The 18,957-nt window shown below is 47.8% G+C and overlaps 1 protein-coding gene across 7 annotated transcripts in view; it reads left to right on the top strand.

The window, feature by feature from the left end:
* Positions 1-18,957, top strand: part of PHKB (phosphorylase kinase regulatory subunit beta) — a 2,092,963-nt gene that overhangs the window by 663,252 nt on the left and 1,410,754 nt on the right. For all 7 annotated transcript variants that reach the window (XM_069607056.1, XM_069607058.1, XM_069607055.1 and 4 more), the window contains one exon: positions 1,787-1,867. In XM_069607056.1, coding sequence (XP_069463157.1) covers positions 1,787-1,867 — 81 coding nt within the window. The remainder of the gene's footprint in view (positions 1-1,786; positions 1,868-18,957) is intronic.

The following is an 18,957-nucleotide window of genomic DNA, read 5'->3' as shown; positions in this document are numbered from 1 at the left end:
TGCATAAGGGGGTTAGGGCTGCTGGCGCTAGACATCCAATAAGACTGGAAGTATATATGGAGGAAAGCGTTACTCAAAAGAGGGTATCAAAAATCTACCAACTTTTAGACAAAGTTGTCCCAGAGGACAAACTGCAGAACATGGACAAGTGGGAAAAGGACTTGGGAATTAGAATTTCTGTGGAAATATGGGAACAAATTTGGAAGAGGGCCCAAAAGGCGCTGAGATGCTCCACAATCAAAGATGCAGCATATAAATTGTATTTGATGGTACCTAACGCCACACAGACTTCATAATATACACACTGAATACTCAAATCTATGCTGGAGAAACTGTGGGGAGGTTGGGGATTTACTCAGCATGTGGTGGTCTTGCCCTAAAGCGAAACAATTTTGTAAGGAGATCCTGGGGCACATCAAAGATATCGTGGTACTGCAATTGTCTTTTTCACCGACTGTATTACTCCTGGGGGCGGTGGAGTAGGGAGCGTACACGGCGAGCGGTCCACGAGCAACCTTAAGCATGCATATGCTCACTGCTGCTGGAATGGTTCTGGCTCAACAATGGAAAGCAGCCAAAGGCCTGGGAGTGGCTTTATAGTGCGTGGTGGTGGTGTGTGTTGGCAATGGAAAAGGTATGTTCTTTGACATATGGTTCCCACCACAAATTCCTGCAGGTGTGGCTCCCGTTTCACAAATAAGTGAAAGACAGGGAACACCATTATCACAGACCCTCTTTACTAAATATTTTTCAATACTGTGAGATTGCCGTCCTAACCTGTGTAGAACCAAATTATGATTGTATGGAGACAGTAGTCAATGCCACAGTGTTCGTTAACTGTTTGGAGTTATAATTCTTTGTTACAGTAAATCCGGTGTATGATCCGATATTACAGAATTGATGCTTAGACTGTGAGATTTTTGTATGCATATACGACCAGCAAAGGTGTATTGTTGTATTATGTCGGATCCTCTACGAATAAAGTACATTTTCACCCAAAAAGTCATATAACCAAGCACTGTGAAAAATACTAGTGCCACAAAACAGCATTTGACATTAATATTATTAGTAGAGTCAGGTTTTTATGTAGCACTTCATGGCGATTTACTCAAGCTTCTAAAGATCCAGAATAGGTGTTAATACCCAATTTAATGAAGCTCAATGTTTGAGAAGTGTAGGTGTGTCCTATACCTGAGACGAGTGCTTAGCCTTGTGATTTATCCACTCTGCAATCCTTTGACATATATAGAAACTGGTAATCTGGTTGCGGTTAGTAGGAACTCAACTCAAGTTGCATTTTAAGGGGATGTTCATATTTTAGCAGTGTCTTCTGTTCTTTGTAAAGGAAGCCCATTATTTAGTAATTACTTGCTTTTCTGTGTACTTTGCTTGAAAGTAAGTCTCTGTTTTAATTATTGAGGAAGCAGTTTGGAATAAATTACTGTCAATTAATGGCCGGTGGGACATAACCTAAATCTTCTGCAGAAGTACTTGAAAGAGTGTATTGGGATTATAGAGCTCATGGCGAAACATCTGTCATTGAAATACGCTGTTTACAGCACTGCTTGCAGCAGTGTAAATAATACTTGTTTCCCATATGTACATTTGTGAACTGTCTACGTATTTCGTATTGAGAGTTGCTGCATTTAATGATGATTCTGTTCAACAAACCGCACAACCTCTCTGTACCGTACCGCCTTCAGTTTGGGATTTGATACAGTAGATGTGACACTGGTTCTTGTGGAAGATTGTTGAAGTAAACATCTCTGTATTTCTCTTTCTCTAGATAAATGCAGTGTCCCTGTTCCTACTGTACCTGGTTGAAATGATATCCTCTGGACTGCAGATTATCTACAACACGGATGAGGTATTGCTGATCATTGAAGCGTTCTTGGTAGAATCATGTGCTGTTTTTCCTGTTAATGGGGGCACTGTTTTTCCAAAGTGCATACATTTTCGATCTTCTTAAACCACGTTCATAGTGACAGAAATTAATACTATCGGCACACATAGGCTTCTTCTATAGGTAACCGCAGTAATAGGTCTGTGAATTCAGAAAACTCAAGTGCTCTGAGGAGATAGTTTTAATGCTGATTGCTTGTTTTTTGTTATGTTAGATCCAGGAGTGTAGTTCTGGTATCATTGGTAAAGACCTTGGAAAACAATTGTCTACCTGTTGCCTTTTTTCCGTTCACCAACATCAGATCATAAAATAACAAACGCACTGAGAAAAAATAAAGTATCAAGTTATGTGCTCTAAATAAAAACAAATCTTATGTATTACTCACTTGTACAACCACTTATTAGGTTGCCGTAGGTGTTTTTAGTTTGTTGTAATTATCATTCTCCTCCTTATTTGTATCAAGTGCAAAAATGAATGGTCTGTTTTTGCACTTGTGTGTGTGTGAGTGGGAGGGATTTGTTATAATCAAAGAATGAAAAACATACCATGTAGTAAGGAAGAAAATTTAATTCTGCAGTTCCTGGAAAGACAATGGGCCTCATTACGAGGAAGGCAGTAGAGGGTTAACGGCGCCGGTAGAACTGCCGGCGCTGTTAACTCTCTACCGCCTCATTACGAGGTCCACTCACGGGTCCCGCTAAGGACATCTGGTAAAACCAGGCGTCCTTAGTGGGACCCGCTTGCAGACCAGGATGCCAACCACAGGCCTGTCACTAACGGGCCCGTTGTTCGGATCCTCCTCATTCCCATTGAGCCCTATGGGGGCTCAAATGGGAATGGGGATGTACCGGGTCCAGGTCCCAGGAAAGGGAATTACCGGGCCCTCCAAGGTTGGAATGGCCCGTAATTCCTCATTCCTGGAACCCGGACCCCGGTATTGGGGTAGCCATGCCGCTAAAAGCAGCATGGCTATCTCCATACTCGTAATGAGGCCCAATGTCATTGTATTTGAGAGTGGGGGAATCGGTTTTCCTGGTCTGTGAAGATATCCAAATAAATGTAATGGTGTGCATCAATCGAAAAAATAAGGGCATGGCATACGATGTGCGTCAGTCACCACTGAGTAAGTTGAGTGGTCCAGGAGGCAAATGGGGCTAAGAAGCCACACGTTCCATGAAGTGACCCCTTTAGGTGGTATAGGGCTGATCCGCAAGAGCCTCTCTTCTGTCCCCTCCCTGCAGTGTGATGGAGCCCCAGTGGAGGTGACAGAACATGTACAGGGCCAAAGTGGAGGTATTTACAGGCGCAGTCCGAGGCTTGCGGTCCACAACAATAATGATACGCTGTGACCCGTGAGCCCTCTCGCCCCCAAAGGTCCATAGAGGAGCAGACTAGCGGCTAAGAAACCCACTCACAATCCAATGCCTGTGTGCCATTCAAAGGGTAAAGCTTAGAGATGGGCACCGAGACAGCAACACTGTGGGAAAATCTATTCTGGACAGGTGAAGATCCAGGTCACTGAGTCGCCGTGCCATCAAGGACCGGTTTGCCTACCTTCCAGTGAGGGTTTTTAAACCCTTGCCCTGCGCTCCCCATCTAATCAGACCATTAGAGAGTGTAGCAAGCAAGTAAAACAACATTACATGAGTATGGAGATCATGGAATTAGGGGTCACTAACCAATATTATAACCTGGTGCTTATAGGTAACCCTCCCAAGTAATACAATGCATTATTGTGGCAATAGCAACCACCCAGACAGTTCACAAAGAGTCAGACACTGTGAACGTTAGGATGTCTATCTCGGGAGGCGGTGAAAGAACAGAGAAGTAAGAAGAGCAGTTTGTGGAGCAGGACAACCCAATCCATGTCCAGACGGTGACAGGTAGAAAAACAAGTTGACAGGATTTTGATGCATCCTGTTGCCTACATCCTGGCACGGTCCGGAGAATCTTTAAGGAAAGACTATCTGTTTGTTTGCATGGCTGGATCCAGAGACCCCGGAAACAAAGAACAGAACCTTAACCTGAGGATCAAGCCTAGGAAAGGTACCCTTTTCTGGGGTGGTGAGAATGATTTCAGCCTGAAAAGTACTCAAGGAGGGTGGGGATGTGGAGTTTCTGATTGTAATCATTTTGGCTAAGGCACAGGGGAATCCTAAGTACTTGTTGATAGGTTTGTGTTGTGTTCTCATTACAGAAGCCTCAGCAGAAGAATATTTGGGTCAAGTAACATTGTAAAGAGAATTGAAGAGAGCAATGGGAGGGAAAGTAAGGTGCCTAGTGTATGGGGAGGGGGAACAAAAAAACTATGATGCATGAGAACAAGGAAGCAAAGGCCTGCCCAGATCCATTGGTGAAGCTGGGTCATATAGGCCCAACACAGAGTTTAAATACAAGAATTCAGGAGACGCATTAATACTACTAGGGTATTAACAATACTTGCGGCCTAGACTGAGACACCGGCCTGGAGAATGTGCCTGTAGTAGGTTTGGAAAGATTGCATACAAAAATGACATATTTATAATACTGTTAACAGGAAGGTGGAATGGAAGAACATAAGGCAAAAAACAAACCTGGAAAATATTGGCAAATGGCAATAAAGCAGATGAATGACGAAAAAAAAGCATTAAGGACACATAATACACTGTAGAATGGAAGAAATGGTTTGTTTGGAAGTGTGTCCAACCTTGTACCATCACAAAGACAAATTAACGGAGTGTGCGCTTAGTGACCCAACATCTCAATGGGGTAACCTGCCTCTGTGTGCGAGGCACTCTGAAGCACCTCCAAAGTTAATGGGCACCTTTGGGGGTGGGTAGCACACTGAAACAGATAATGAGTTGGAGAAGAAATGTCTCAGAAAGTAGAGGGAGGGATGATGTGGGACACCATTTCACTGGGGCAATCAAATGTAAAGTGGGCCTGGAATTGAGTTTAGGGAACCAGGGGAACTAAATCCTAGAACGTCAGATGGAGGACAAAGTGAAGCAAAGGACAAATGAAAAGGTTGAAGCTGAAATGTTTTTTAAATGCATAGGTATCTGAACTAAACTTAATTTTACAACTAATTCTATAACTTTAGACTCAATAAGAGATATTTTAGAAGCCAAGTAATCTGGATATTAGAAAACCAGAGACCTACACCATGGGCCTGAAGTAGCTGGAGCAGCAAGCTGGAGACTAATATGCCAAACAAAGCCAAGAGCACACAGGATATGTACCCTTCAAAGGTAAACACACACGTTGGACCAGCTCCAAGTGGCTAGATACTTCTGGTCACCCTCATTCGACCTTCTGTTCAGAGCAATGGACAACTGCAGGTGCCTGAACATCTTACTCACCTTGGGATTGAGGGAAGTATAGGGTCGCAAGTAGTGGATTACTTTCCCACACAGGGTCCCATTGACACTTGCTCAGGGGACTTGAACAACAGACTGTGGAGGCATGCACTAAGGGAGAAAGGAAATCAGGTTCTACCCAAACCACAATTTCTTATTGAAAATGTGAGCTTGGTGGCTAATGCTCTTTTAAGAATTGAGGAACGGTGGACTGACAGAACTGGCAGTTCCTGTACACTCTGCATTCCCATCTACATTTACAGAGGGTAAGAGGGTCCTGAAGTAGGAAGGGAAACTCAACTGTCAGCCAGCCATCATTTGCACCAGACCATCACTTTCAGACTGCTAAGTAATAAGTATCCTATCGGAGTGTACCCCAGTGGCAGGATTAGGATGTGAGAACTAGAGAGTGGACCACCCAAAAGGAGGGACTAGCCGGCCCCCAATCTCCACATCAGAACTGGAGGCCAACTTTGTACTAAAGTCCAACAGCCAATCCCTACACCAACTGCCTAAATAGATACTTGACTTCCTTTACCCCAGAGAGAGACTGGAAGACGGGGCCAGTGTGCGTCAGGCAGAGGGTGGACCACATAAGGGGAGGGATGGCAGCCTACCCTCCACCCCAGTTAACATACCTAAGTCCCCTTTCACCAGAGTGGCTGGAAGGAGAGTGAACAGCACTATGAAAGCAGACCGTCTCATCTTTAAGAGGCCACTACACCAGTCCCTCCATCTCTCTCCCTCTCTCTCTCTCTTCCTCTCTCTCCGCCTCTCTCTCGCGTGTCACCTCTCTTACTCCTTATCTTCCCCATCTCTCTTTCTCTCTCTATAGCTTACCATCTCTCTCCCGTGCCCTCATTCACTTTCATCGTTCTCTTTTTCTCTTCCCCTCTTCTCTTGTCCTTTCCCCCCGCTGGGGTTGACTGTTCGGAAGAGCAGACTGTGAAGATCCTGGAAAAGGCTACTAGATCCAAAACCAATAAGAACAGTTCAAGAAAGAAGAAAAAGAGAGAACCCAGTGTGGGTTTAAAAAACAGTCTGACTGCTCACCACTGCCTCTCACACTTGGACAAGGAAGATAGGAAACTCGAAACAATGTGCAGAAAGGTATCTGTCACAGTGTTCATAACAGTAAGAGTGGCAAATATATTGTACATCATGACCAGATAAGACATTGAGATGGACTGCTGCATGTCACAGCTGGATAAACTCCTTCCATTGGACAAACAGGATGAGACATATGCTATGATTTGAGAGAGTGCTGTCACTTGGAACCACACCATAGATTTGTCAGTGAATGAAGCCGATGCAAGCTTCTATGAGTTTGCCCACGGCCCCATACTTCGGAGGCAAACCTGGATATAGGCCTCAAACTTTAGGCCTTTAATACAAGCGCTGATCATAGACATGCTGCTCAAAGACAAACAAGTGCTCGGGAAGGTGATGGATGAAACACTTAAATATATCAAAACAATACTGACTCTGCCATAGTGATAGGTTTGTGGAAGACGCACATGCTTTTTAGTCTGTTACGTGTGTCTCACGTTCGAGGGTCAAGATCGGGAACATCCAGCAGTTTGCACTCGTACCATTGGCACTTTCCCACCTCGTCATTGTCCTAACGACTGTGGTGGAATGATGAAATGTGATGCAAGAAATAAGGGTTACTTCTTAATTTAAACACAAATAGGTAGAGGTGGGGTTAAACACCTTGAGGTATAGTGGTTTTCTACAACATAACTGGATATTCCTTTCTTGGAATGGTCTAAGATAACAGTGTTAGGGTAGGATAAATAATAATGTCACACCTTGTTCTCTCATGGGGATACTGATGTCCATCTTTTGTGCTACCCTCAATGCTGACTCAAGGATAAAACACCCAGTTGCTACTCATACGTCCCGTCCCCTTACCTCCATCCTTGTGGGCGTCCCCCAACATGGGGACGGTACCAAAACCTTTGACAGTGAAGAACGAAGATTACCCCTGCATACTCCGCTGGGAGTCTTGATTCTATTAAAGGCAAGGAGGCGAGCATTTGAAGAGTGAGATTAAAGAAGTTGAAACCCAATGCTCGCCTCCTGTCTTGACATAGAATTGAGCTTCCCCTTTAAATTTAGTACAGCGCGGGGCACGGCCTTGGGCGTGGGAAATCCCCGCCGAGGTCCCGGCCTCCGGCACCTCACACCTCAATCCCTTTTTCCGCACAGACGGTGTCAGACCTGGCAGCAAGCGCAGAGAATTTTTTTACTTTCCGCTTGCTCCCATTCTTTTGTTTTTCAATCTTATTTAACCTCTCTTCGGTGCCTCGTCTCCCCCAGCGCATGTCTGCTGCAGGAGGATTCACAAAATGTACTTTGTGTGACCACTCATTGCTGGCCCCTGACCCTCTAGAGTACTTGTGGCACGACCACCACTGGGACTTGTTCGCGGCTTGCAGTGCTGTCGGTCACAGGGCATTGAAGAATCGGTTGTCGCGTTAGACAGAGATATTCCAAACTTCTCCTCCGGCGCACCTTAAGGACTTCGTCTCCAGGACTTCTCGTCAAGACAAGGTAGTCCCTCTGTTCAGCAAGACTCCTCAGTGCATCGACTCCTTCCCAGGGGTTCCCATAGTCAAGGGTTCCTCGGATTCAGGTTCTGGCAGGCTGAGGCCTCTAAGGCTACCAGCTCCCAGACCGAGGGGCCCTGGGTCTCTTCTGGGCGCTCCAGGGGGGAGACCTGAGGCCGTCGAGGCTACCAGCTCTCAGGGCTGTCCTCGGAAAGGCTATCAAGTTCTTCCTCTTCTTCGACCCCCAAGGGGTAAAGGATTGTCAGTGCCTCCTCCAAGAGTCAGTCCTTGGCACGATCCAGCACAACTACCGGTACAGGTGCAGAGGGCCCACAGCCTCCCGGAGCTCGCTCTGAGGTCTTGAGTCGGGGCGTTGCAACCAGTTGTAGAAGTGTACCAAAAAAGTAGTGTGACTCTGGCGGGAGACAGAATAGGAATGAAGGGAGCAACGTACAACACATTTTTCAAGTATTGCAGCCATGCTGGTTGACGGCCAATTTAGTTGTAACAGATTTCAGTTTAGCTGTAACTGCTATCCAGTGTTAAAGTGGAGAAGTGTGCTTTATCTTGACAAAGAACAATTCTGGGATGGTGAAAATGGTTACAAAAAGTAGTGGAGGTGTTAACAGTAAAAAATAAAAAAAGTGAAATGCTGCTCCTGACGTTCCCGCTCACTTCGACGACTGGTTACGACTACCAGCCCTCCAGCCGAGGGCTTAGCGCCTTCCCGAGTGATCTCTGAAGTCGACGCTTCTGCTTTGGGTGCAAGACCCAAACTGTATCCTCCCATGTCCAAGCCCTCTCGTGGCTTTAGGCCTTGCGCCCTCCCGCCCAGGGCATGGCATAAGTCCCAAAATGGCAGATAGGCATGTGGCGGAGCATGCTAGGCCGACAGCCATTTTGGATTTGACTGACAATGGGCCTTGCAAGAAGGTTCCAGTCCCCTTCCTTCTGGAAGCGGCAGTGGACTGCATGGTGTACTGGCATCTGGTCTCCTCAGGGGTACAGCTACTCATCGCAGCCTTACGACTACATGCCTCAGGCGCCTCAGCTCTTTGACCTGGAGCGGAGACCCAGCACCTATGAGGGCCGGGCCCCTAGGGATCCGGTGACTAGTGAGGACTGCTTCTTTGAGCGCTTCCTCCTCCGCATGCATTCCCCTCAGATGACAGGACTCCTGAAGGGTATAGTGAAGGAGGTGATCCTGCAGGTGGTGCCTCCCCTGCCTCCTCCTCTCGGTCCTCCGCCTCTTCCTCCATCGCTGTCCGTGCCAGTGTCGGTCTCTCCCTCGGTCCAGGCCCTACTGGTTGTTAAGAACCCTCCATCTCCTCCTGTACCACCAACGCCTTCCCCTCAGCAGCCGCTGACCCTGTCTTCGGCTCCAAACCCTGGGGGACCCCGCCAGCACCTGTGTCCTAGAGACCAGACTCTCCTTTGTCTGTAAAAAAAAAATAGGGGGGTTGGGGGCAATGACGCCGAGGACGATGAACCCTTGGCATCCGTTAATGCCTTTCATGAACGCCTTCAGGGCCTTGCAGAGTTCTTGGGGGACCCTCTGCCTGGGGAAGCCTCCCAGGAGGCGCGAGTGCTAGCAGAGTTTTTGGGCAAGCGCATTAAGAGCCGGTCTGGCATACCTCTTCAGAAGGATGCCCTGCAGTTGGTGAGAAAGGTCTGGGAGAAGCCCAGGGCCATCGCCCAGATGAACAAGAAGTTGGACAGCAGGTTCAGGATGACAGACAGGGAGCCAATCCTCCTGGCTTCCCACCTGCAGCCCCATTCTTAAGTGGTGGCTACGGCCTCACTATATTTGAAACCATCATCTTCGTTGTCTTCCTCCACAAGAGCTACCTCCAGTTGTCTTTCCAAGTAGGACAAGGTCCTCTAGTCTTTGGGTAAACGCTGTTATGCCATTTCAGAACTGCATCTGCGGCAGGCCAACGCTGATGCCCTTTTAGCTGCTGCTAACCATAAGCTGTGACGGGAGCTCAGGGAGTTTCTGCCTGACTTCCCTTCGGAGAGGCAAGCCTCCTTCAAGGCCGGTCTGGTGGATGCCCCACCCATTGCGCAGGCCCTCACGGAGTCTTCGGTCTCCCACATCGACACAGCCAGCAGAGGGCTGTACCGGGTGTCGAGATGAGAAGGACGGCGTGAATGCACGCCACTATGTTTTTTTCATCTGACGTGCAAGAGCGGAACCTAGATCTGCCCTTTGAGGGTATGGACCTCTTTCATTCGTCAACTAAGGGCGAGTTGACAAAGAAGAAAACCTCCACTCAAACCATCAAGTCCTTGGCCATTCTGACAAAGCCAGGACTGAAGTCCTTCCCTCAGTCTCAGGGCAGGATCAGATTTAAACCCTGTGCTTTCAACCGACCGGAGCCTAACCATGGTGGTGATGACTGATTCCTCTCTTTCGGGGTGGGGGGGGCGCTACTCTGGTGGGCTATGCGATTTCATGTCGCAAGGTCCAGGGCTAAGCTCTCCTGCATATCAATCTTCTTGAACTCTGATAAGTGGGCCTGGCCGGCCCTCAAGGGGTTTCTGCCCCTCAACAGGGGCAGGTTTGTTCTGTTCTGGTCAGGACCGACAATTCTAGTACAATGTTTTACCTGAACAAGCAGGGTGGCACTGTTTCCCCCCCCTCCTCTGCATGGAGGCGGTATCGATCTGGTAATGGACCCTTACGGAGGGTGTTTGGATTTCGGCAGTCCACCTCCCAGGGGACAGCAATGCAGAAGCGGACCTGTTGAGCCGCTTGTGGTTCAACACCTACGAGTGGGAAGTGTACACCGACTCCTTGTTGCCCCTGTTCCTGTGTTGAGAGTTCGCTGACCTGGACTTGTTCGCATCTCCTCTGAATTCTAAGTGCCCCCAGGAGAGGGTCGGGTCTCTCTATGAGACGCCTTCCAGATCTGGAGGCACGACCAGAGGTTTTGTATTCAGGTGGATACTTACCACACTTGTTTGGCGGCCATCAGGGCTTGGAAGAATTCTCCAGAGCATGTGTTTTGGGTGGCCAACCCAGTGGTGTAGGCCCGCCTCAAGGGGTTATCTAGGCTTTTTCCTCTGGTGCATAGGTCGCATCTGGTCTGGGAACTCAATGTGGTTCTTCCAGCTTTGCAACGCAAACCCTTTGAGACGATGGCCTCAGTTGACATCCGGCTGGTAACGCTAAAGATGGTTCTACTGGTTGCTCTCACCTCTGCGTGCAGGGTAAGAGAGCTGCAGGCATTGTCTGCATGCAAGCCCTTCACCACATTTCACAGCGACTAGCTCATCTTGCTCACTCACCCAAACTTCTTGCCCAAGGTGGTCGCTCCATTTCATCTGAATCAGGAGTTCATGACGGCCGGTGTTCATCCCGAACCCGTAGTCAAAGGCAGAGAGGGCCCTAGATTCCTTGGACCTCAAGAGGGTCCTCAAGTTTTACCTCTCTCGGACTAAATCCTTCAGGAAATCTGAGGCATTGTTTGTCACTTTTGGGGGCACCTCCCCTGGGTCTCAGGCTTCTAATGCTTCCACCCCCCATTGGATGGTTCAGGCCATTTCGGAGGCGTACACGGCCAGGGAAAAACCAGTTCACGAGGCGATTCATGCCCATGTGGTCAGAGTCAAGGCCACAGCCATCGCTTTTCAGAGACATACTTCTTCTGATATCATCAATAAGGCGGCTACTTGGGCCACTCTGTTGGCCTGCTGTAAAACTATTCCCTGGATACCAGCGCCAGGCACGATGCAAAGTTTCGGTCCAGCGGTTCTGAATAACCTTTTTGCTTCTTTCTTGATAAGAGGCAGGTTGTCACTGCTCCACACTATGGTCTTGTTCGGTTGAATCACCCACAAGGATGGAGGAAAGGGGTATGGGAATTATGAGAAATTAAAGTTACTCACCGTAGTGACTAGAGTGCTCAAAGTCCATAGTCCCCTTTCCTCCATACGTCCCACCCACCTTTCCCCGCTTGTATGCCAGGGTCTAGTATGTCATACTATTTCTTTCCCTACTTAAGCTGAATTCTAGCCCCTTTTCATTTGCAGTTGGTCATCTGGTGCAAGAGGATCTAGGTCTTGTGACCTCTGCCCCAATCACCTGCTTAGCGCTGCCCTTTTATTTTGTTTTATTAACTCCTAGATCACAGGGCATATCTCGCCTTGGCGTCTGGAGCATAAACAAGACAAAGTAAAGGGCAGTTCCTGTTTGGTCCCTTCAGGGCCTTCAAAGTGCCAGAAACCCTGCTCCATGCATCTCAAAGAGCAAGTTGGTCTAGCCTATTGGCTCTTTGGGGCTCCAGATATTTCCCCAGCCAGCTCGTGCATTCAAAAGCCAGGTCTACCAAGGCGAGGTTGAGTACATACTCCTTTGGTCACATGATCACTGCTCTGATTCCTGCCGCCTTAAGCATCTTATTTCATCGGACCCACATAGGCGTCCTCATCACTGGCATGCTCCTTCAAAGATGAACTAAAATAAGGACTTCACCTCTTTGGGTCTGTTAGGTCCTGGCAGGGGGAAAGGGCTAGACACCCTGTCCCACGGAAGTCACTAAAATATCATCATGTGTGTCCTACAATCACAACCCATCCTCACACTCGCTATGGTTGAATCACGCAAACAAGCTAGTCAGAGCCAAGATCCAACCTTGCAAACTTTATACAAGTTACCCTCATCACCACATTTTCATGCCTCTCACTCTGATGCTCATTGATTCTTACTCAGCCCTCTTACATCCAGCTGAAATTGCTGATCTTATCACTATTTGTAAGCCAAATGACATCTTCCTCGCTGAAATCTGGCTCTCCGCCACAATCTCCCATGTCTTCAACATATTCGCCCCACCCAGATACAGCTTCCAACATGATGACCAGTTAGGGAAGCCTGGGGGGAAGGTGTGACATTCATCCATAAGATGGAAAGGCCCTGCACAGCCAGACATCATTGGAATCTATGGAGCTCCTTCAAAGTCTATTGCCTTTATCACATAAGGAGACTGCCACTTTTCAGCTTCTATTCTGAAATCAGCGTGACCAAGCTCCCTGTGACTGCCAATGTAAATTCTCTACTCGTACGTCCCATCCCTTTTCCTCCATACTTGTGGGACATTCCATCCTTCTGGACGGGACCGGAGCACTTTTGTAAAAAGCATCAAAAATGTCAAAGTTTTGTCCTCCTTTTATTTTTACACAAGGTACTGCATGTAACCCCGCCCTCCTGAACACCGCCACGCGCATTGCCCTTCAGTCCTTTTCTCTGCACGGTCGGGGCTGGACGCACTAGCATCGCTGGGAATTCCTGCTCCAGTTCCTAAGTCATCTAGTCCTCTGTCTATGCCGGAGTATCTGGGATTCGCATCCTGTTCTTCATGCGAATGTCGCTTCGCGATAGCAGTTCCCCACTCTCTTTGCTTTGGAGTATCTAGGCCCGGAAAACATCGCTGGGATTTGTGCTTCTTCGGTGGGAGGGAGTGTTTCAGCGCGTTCCTCCCCCTCATTTCCAGCTTTTCATTGACGAAAAGAAGAAACGCCTGGTAAGTTCTTTACTTTTTAGGGTGCCCTGGCCAGGGGACTCCTTCCCGGGGTCTTCCAGGTTTGGGAGGGACTTGTTTAGCTCTGTTACCCAGGGTTCCCATGAGGTGCCTCAAGGGCTTAATAGGCGCATCAAACCGGACACCGCTCCAAGGTTCACCATTTGGGTGCTAAGGTTCATCCCAGTTCGTCTGTGGCTCTGGGTACCGGGTTCGCCCTGAAGTCTCCATTTCTGGAGCTTTCCACGCGGGTACCGGGGTACGCCCCGAGGTCTCAGTTACTGGAGCTTTTCATACCGAGTCACGGCTCAAGGCGCCTCTTGAGGGAGCTATATGTCTGGGGTTAAAACCCGAGGTTCCTCTTCTTGGGGCTAAAGTCAGCACCGACAGAACCTAGAGATCCTCTTTGAAGGTCTTGTCGGTGACGTACATCCCTCAACCGTCCCACACTCAGGCTCGTGGTGGTACCGGTTCTGTTGAGGGGGCAGAGAGGGTGGTCACAGACCATAACCCCTCAACTACCGACTCTGCTGTGGTTTCTCCACTGGAGGCTAATTCTGGGGCAGTTTCTAAGATGTCCAGTAAGCATCCGAGACACCCCAGTACCGGCTCTGCCAAGGATCCTTGTGTCAATGCTAAGGTGTTACTTAAGTCCCCTGACTCCCCTGAGGCGACAATTGCGTCATCTCCACATGTGACGCAGTTCTCCTCTGGTGTCAACAAAATGGCAACCCAACCCCTGTGGTCCATGGAGGCTATTTTGGATACCTCTCTTAAACCAATGTTCATGACATCTGGTGCTGGGAGCATTCCCTTTAGGGTGAGCAGCCCTTTCCACGCTATGTGGACAACAATAATCTGTTGCGCCTTCATTCGACTGCCATTCTCGGATACCGCTGCCTAATACAGTCTCGCTTCCTCCTGCTTCCGCTCCACTGATCTATGTGGATCTGTCCGGTGGTGCGCCCTCCTGGCAACCATCCTCCTTGCGTTCATGGGGGCATGCCCCTCACAAGCAGCCTCTCTTTCTGTACCAGCACCAAAACCTTCGGCTGAGGAGGAGTTTTTTGGGAAGTTTCAGATGCTCATTCACTCTGACCGTATGAAGGCTTATTTCAAACGTCTTTTCAGGGAAATGTACCCTGAACCTCCTAGCCCACCTTCTGCCCCGGCTGTTCTAATTCGGGTCCCGGTGGTGCCACTTCCTCCACTGCTTCCTTCTGGACCTCCTCCATCTCTCCCTCCTCTGCCCCCGTTGTCTCCTATAGATAAGACTCTGGCGGACCGGGACAAAACTTTTAAAACCTGAGGCGGTATGCGTGGTGGACCACTCGTCTGTTCCCGCCTCGTTGGATGAGCCTGAAGTGGATCAGGATGGCGATGAGCAGCCTTGCTCGATGAGAGCATTCCATGACCAGGTCCTGGATATGATGGCCCTCCTTGATATTCCAGTACCTGAGGCCCCCACTACTAGGTGGGGGTGCTTTCTGGAGCCTTTACCCTGTCACCCCAGGAGCCCACCAGCCTGTTCCTCCAGAAGGATGTCTTGGCTGAGGCCCGTAAGGTCTGGGATAAACCCCACACCGGGCTACACCGCAACAAGAGAATTGACTCTCGATACAAGATTCATGCCTCTGAGGAGATAGCCTTATCGGCTTGTCCGCTCCCTTCCTCAACAGTGGTGGCAGTGGCCACCCTTCAGTCCAAGCCGGCCTATGCATCTTCAACAGCAGTGGCCCAAATCCTATCCGAAGAGGATAAACTCCTGGATGCCTTGGGCAAGAAAGTCTTTGCTAATTTGGCGCTCCAACTTCGTCAAGCGAAACACTGAGCTCATCCTGGCAGCAGCCGATCTGAGGAATGTTTTCATTCTTCTACAGATGAACTCACAAAGACAAAAGCGAGTACCCAAATCGCCAAATCTTTATCGGTCCTGGCGAAAGCTCCAGCTAAGGTCCCCTGTACACGGAGGTCAGGGTCCCAGACTAGGTCCTTCTCGGGATTCAGGGGGTTTCAGGATCGCTGTGCACGCCAAACTGAAGCTCCGGTCGGCGGGGCCCGCCGAAAACAGCAGCAGCAAGGAGGTAGGTTTTTCTCTCGGCCAACAGGTAGTCTCCCTGCCGACAAATCATCCAAATGATATTTTTTGTCGGTCGCACGAGACTTTGGTGGGAGGACAAATCTCGTCTCATCTGGAGGCGTGGCAGACCATCACCGAAGACCGGTGGGTTTTGTCCATTGCTCGGGCAGGTTTTCGCTTGCCCCTCCCCCACACCCCACCCTTCAACACTCTCTTCCAACAGATTGGGTCGCCCTCCCTCAGAGGCGAGGTACAGAAACCTCTACAGAAACCTCTAGCCCTCAAAGCGGTGGAGCCTGTTCCCCTCGGGGAGCAAGGGGAGGGCTTCTACTCATGTCTTTTCACAGTGCCCAAACCCAACCAGGCTGACCTGCACCTTATCCCCCACCTGGGATGAGCGGTCGGACAGCAAGGAGGTTAACCACGCCGAAGCCTGACCAGTGATTCCCAGGGTGTCAGAGACGTGCAATCAGGATGTTGTGGTTTACTGTATCAAAGGCAGATGACAGGTCAAGAAGAATGAGGACAGAGGGAGTGTTAGTGTCAAGATTTGAGAGCAGGTCTTCACAGGTGTTCAGAAGAGCAGTTTCCGTGCCTCTGGATGCTCAAAAGCCAGACTGATGGTCGTGGAGGCAACCAGCAGATTCAGTGTGGAGGGTGAGCTGAGAGATAGCCAGCTTCCTCGGGAGTTTGCCCAGGAAAGGGGTGATAGAGATGGGGCGGTAGTTTGCCAGAATGGTGGGGTCGGCAGAGGGTTTCAAAGCAGAGGGTGCCGGGATGGGTCCAGGGCAGCGCATGACTTGTATAATGATGTGCCTAAAATAAATGCGGTAAATCTGATCAGTGATCAGAAGTGCACGAAAGTATGAACACCATGTTATATTTTTTTTAAAAGCAGCAATTACCATCAGGTGAACAGTATGGAGCAACTATGTGCTTACTCAAAAAATGGCACATGCCACATTGAACATTTTCGATATACGATGGACAATTTGGTAATGTCACAAATCCCAAAGTAAGCATTGACGTGTTCACAGAACCTGGTTTCATCATTAAATAGGTACATAGCCAGAGTCCAATTTGGTTGCACTGCTGTTTCTCAATGCGGTAACCTCAAGCATTTAACATATTTGTATACAACTAGTTGCACATCTCGGCACTCACTTAAGAAATGGCATACGTCACATTGTACATTTCAGTATTCACAAATGGAGCATCTTGTTTAACGTCACACCACACATTAAACATTAATATGTTCACAGAAGTTGGCATCTTGGGTGTATAAGGGTATGATGGGAGAGGTGGCAACATTGAGGTGTGAAGTGATCATCTTTTGAATTTCACATCTTTTGAATGTCACTTTCTTATCAATTCCACATGTTAATATATATATTTTTCGTATTCTGCGTTTCTTTTGTTTGTGATATTACATACTGTAAATCTAAAAGTGCTCAGCCCTCAGGATGGAATTACATTCTGAAATGCCTTGGCTTCAAAGAGAATTAAACAGAAATGTGGGCACTTTTATTGAAGTCAATGCATTAATTGAACGCACTTTAACGATTTCTCAATTAATTATAAAGTAATGCATATCGGAATTTACAACTTTTTATAGAAGAGCATACTAGAGCACTCGGCCCACTGAATGGAAACAGCCAGTCTTTTTTGTTTCCACATAGTGCAGGTCTCACATTTATGGAATCCATTGACTCTGGTAGACTCTAGCCAGTTTGTAGGTGTTGTCGGTGCTGGAGCCATGAATGAAGGCAAGGATAGATTGTGGACACGACAGACTTTGAAGCTGAACTTTCTGACTCAGACTTTCCTTGATTTCGTTCAGGTAGGAGAAATCCCACCTTATTATAGGGCAAGTTAGGCTTTCAACCATCCTGAAATTTGAGTTAATAAACCATTGTGTTGTTTTGTTTTGACCCTCTTGACTTGTTACACTGCGTACAGATACAGGAGACTTCCTCCTTGAAAGACTAGATGTAACATACTTTGGGTTTGAACGCTGAGAACACTGTTGAACTTGGGACTTTTTTTGTAGCCTGGAATTTGAATGTAAGTTTAACTTTGGGAACGTGAACATTTGACCTGATGAACCACTTTGCTGTAAAGAGGGGGAGGACCATAGCCATAGTTATTTTGATTGAAAAATAATGCACCCCAAAGCCCCACATTCGGGGCACACCTGTGTAGTATTATGTATCCTTTCCCTTTAAGGCACCTATCATCCTGAACAGCTTTATATTTAGTTTAGTTATAATTTTACTGATCATTTAATATTTGAGTTGAGAAGTATCCTGACACGCTATGGTTTGGTTGCACACTATTGCATATAAAACCGTTTAATTGTATCCTTGGTTGTTAGTCCTTAACTCTGGTTACCTAATTGATGTGGTGGCAAGTCCACAGGTTCAGAGTGGGTACAGGTCACAGCATTACAGTTGCAATACTGGGCCATGCGAGCATCACAACTGTGCCTTGGGAGTGACGTGAGGGAAAAGTCATCCCTGAGAATGACAAAGGGGTAATAGCCGGTGCTGAAAGCAACTTTGGGCACAACTTTCCCCTGAAAACAGCATAGGGGACAGAAAAGCACCTTACAGTAACTTATGAGGGTGTGGGGGCAGAACTGGATTCCTGGGAGCAACAATGAGGGTGCAACTGGCCATGAGACAATGCCGCATGGCAGTATATCTAGGCACTGAGAGTGGAAAATTAATCACAGCAGGGCAGAGTTCATTAACCTGTGTGGGATGTTTCAACCCACTAGTCCATGCCCTGCAACATTATTGTGCATTGCTTGCAGCAGAAACATCAGAATGGCCGCCGGAAAGCATGCTGCTCGCTAAAAATCACCAGAAAGTGCACAATAAAAATATGAAAAATAGGCCGCCATCCACTTTTGCCTATGTCATTTGGCTGCCCACAGAGCAAAATCATTGCAAAAGAAACACAGAGCTGTTTTAAAAATCTGTTTTTTCCCTGGCTGTCAAAATTGCAGAAATCATGGCTCACCAACCACCCAAAAAGATCCAACCTCCTTGTTGGGCGGTGAACATCATTCTATTTCAAGAATCCACATAAATATAATGTCAGCAGGAGTATATGTTATCAGAACAAAGTCCACTTTTGAAGATGGTTGAGATGGAAGAAATCTGTCAAAAAGGGGTGTAGTACCGTTACTCATCTCTGCCAGAAGCTGGCGATTTAAAACTTGTCATGTGTAAAATTGTACATTGAACTCAAACTGTGCCATAGAAAGACTTGCTATCAGAAGCCTAAGAGGTGGATACAATTCAAAACTATATTCTAAAAAGGCTTCAAGTAAGAAATTGTTTGATGTATTTGTTAAAAATGTAAGTTATATTTTAAGACAAGACAATTTCAGACATTGTGTTAAAAGTTAAAGTTTCCCACACTGGGCTTCAAACGCATTCCACACCTCCTCCCTAAACAAAGGAACCTGTTCTCCTGTGCTCTGCTAAGAAACTGGCAGGCTGATGTGAAAAGGAACTGGGAGGGGCACCCTGGCCTGTTGCTCTGAGTGCAGACAAAG

The sequence above is a fragment of the Ambystoma mexicanum genome, chromosome 1p (assembly GCF_040938575.1).
Source record: "Ambystoma mexicanum isolate Mex_15411 chromosome 1p, UKY_AmexF1_1, whole genome shotgun sequence".
In the NCBI taxonomy this organism is placed as follows: Eukaryota; Metazoa; Chordata; class Amphibia; order Caudata; family Ambystomatidae; genus Ambystoma; species Ambystoma mexicanum.
This window is presented reverse-complemented; position numbering and strand designations above follow the sequence as displayed.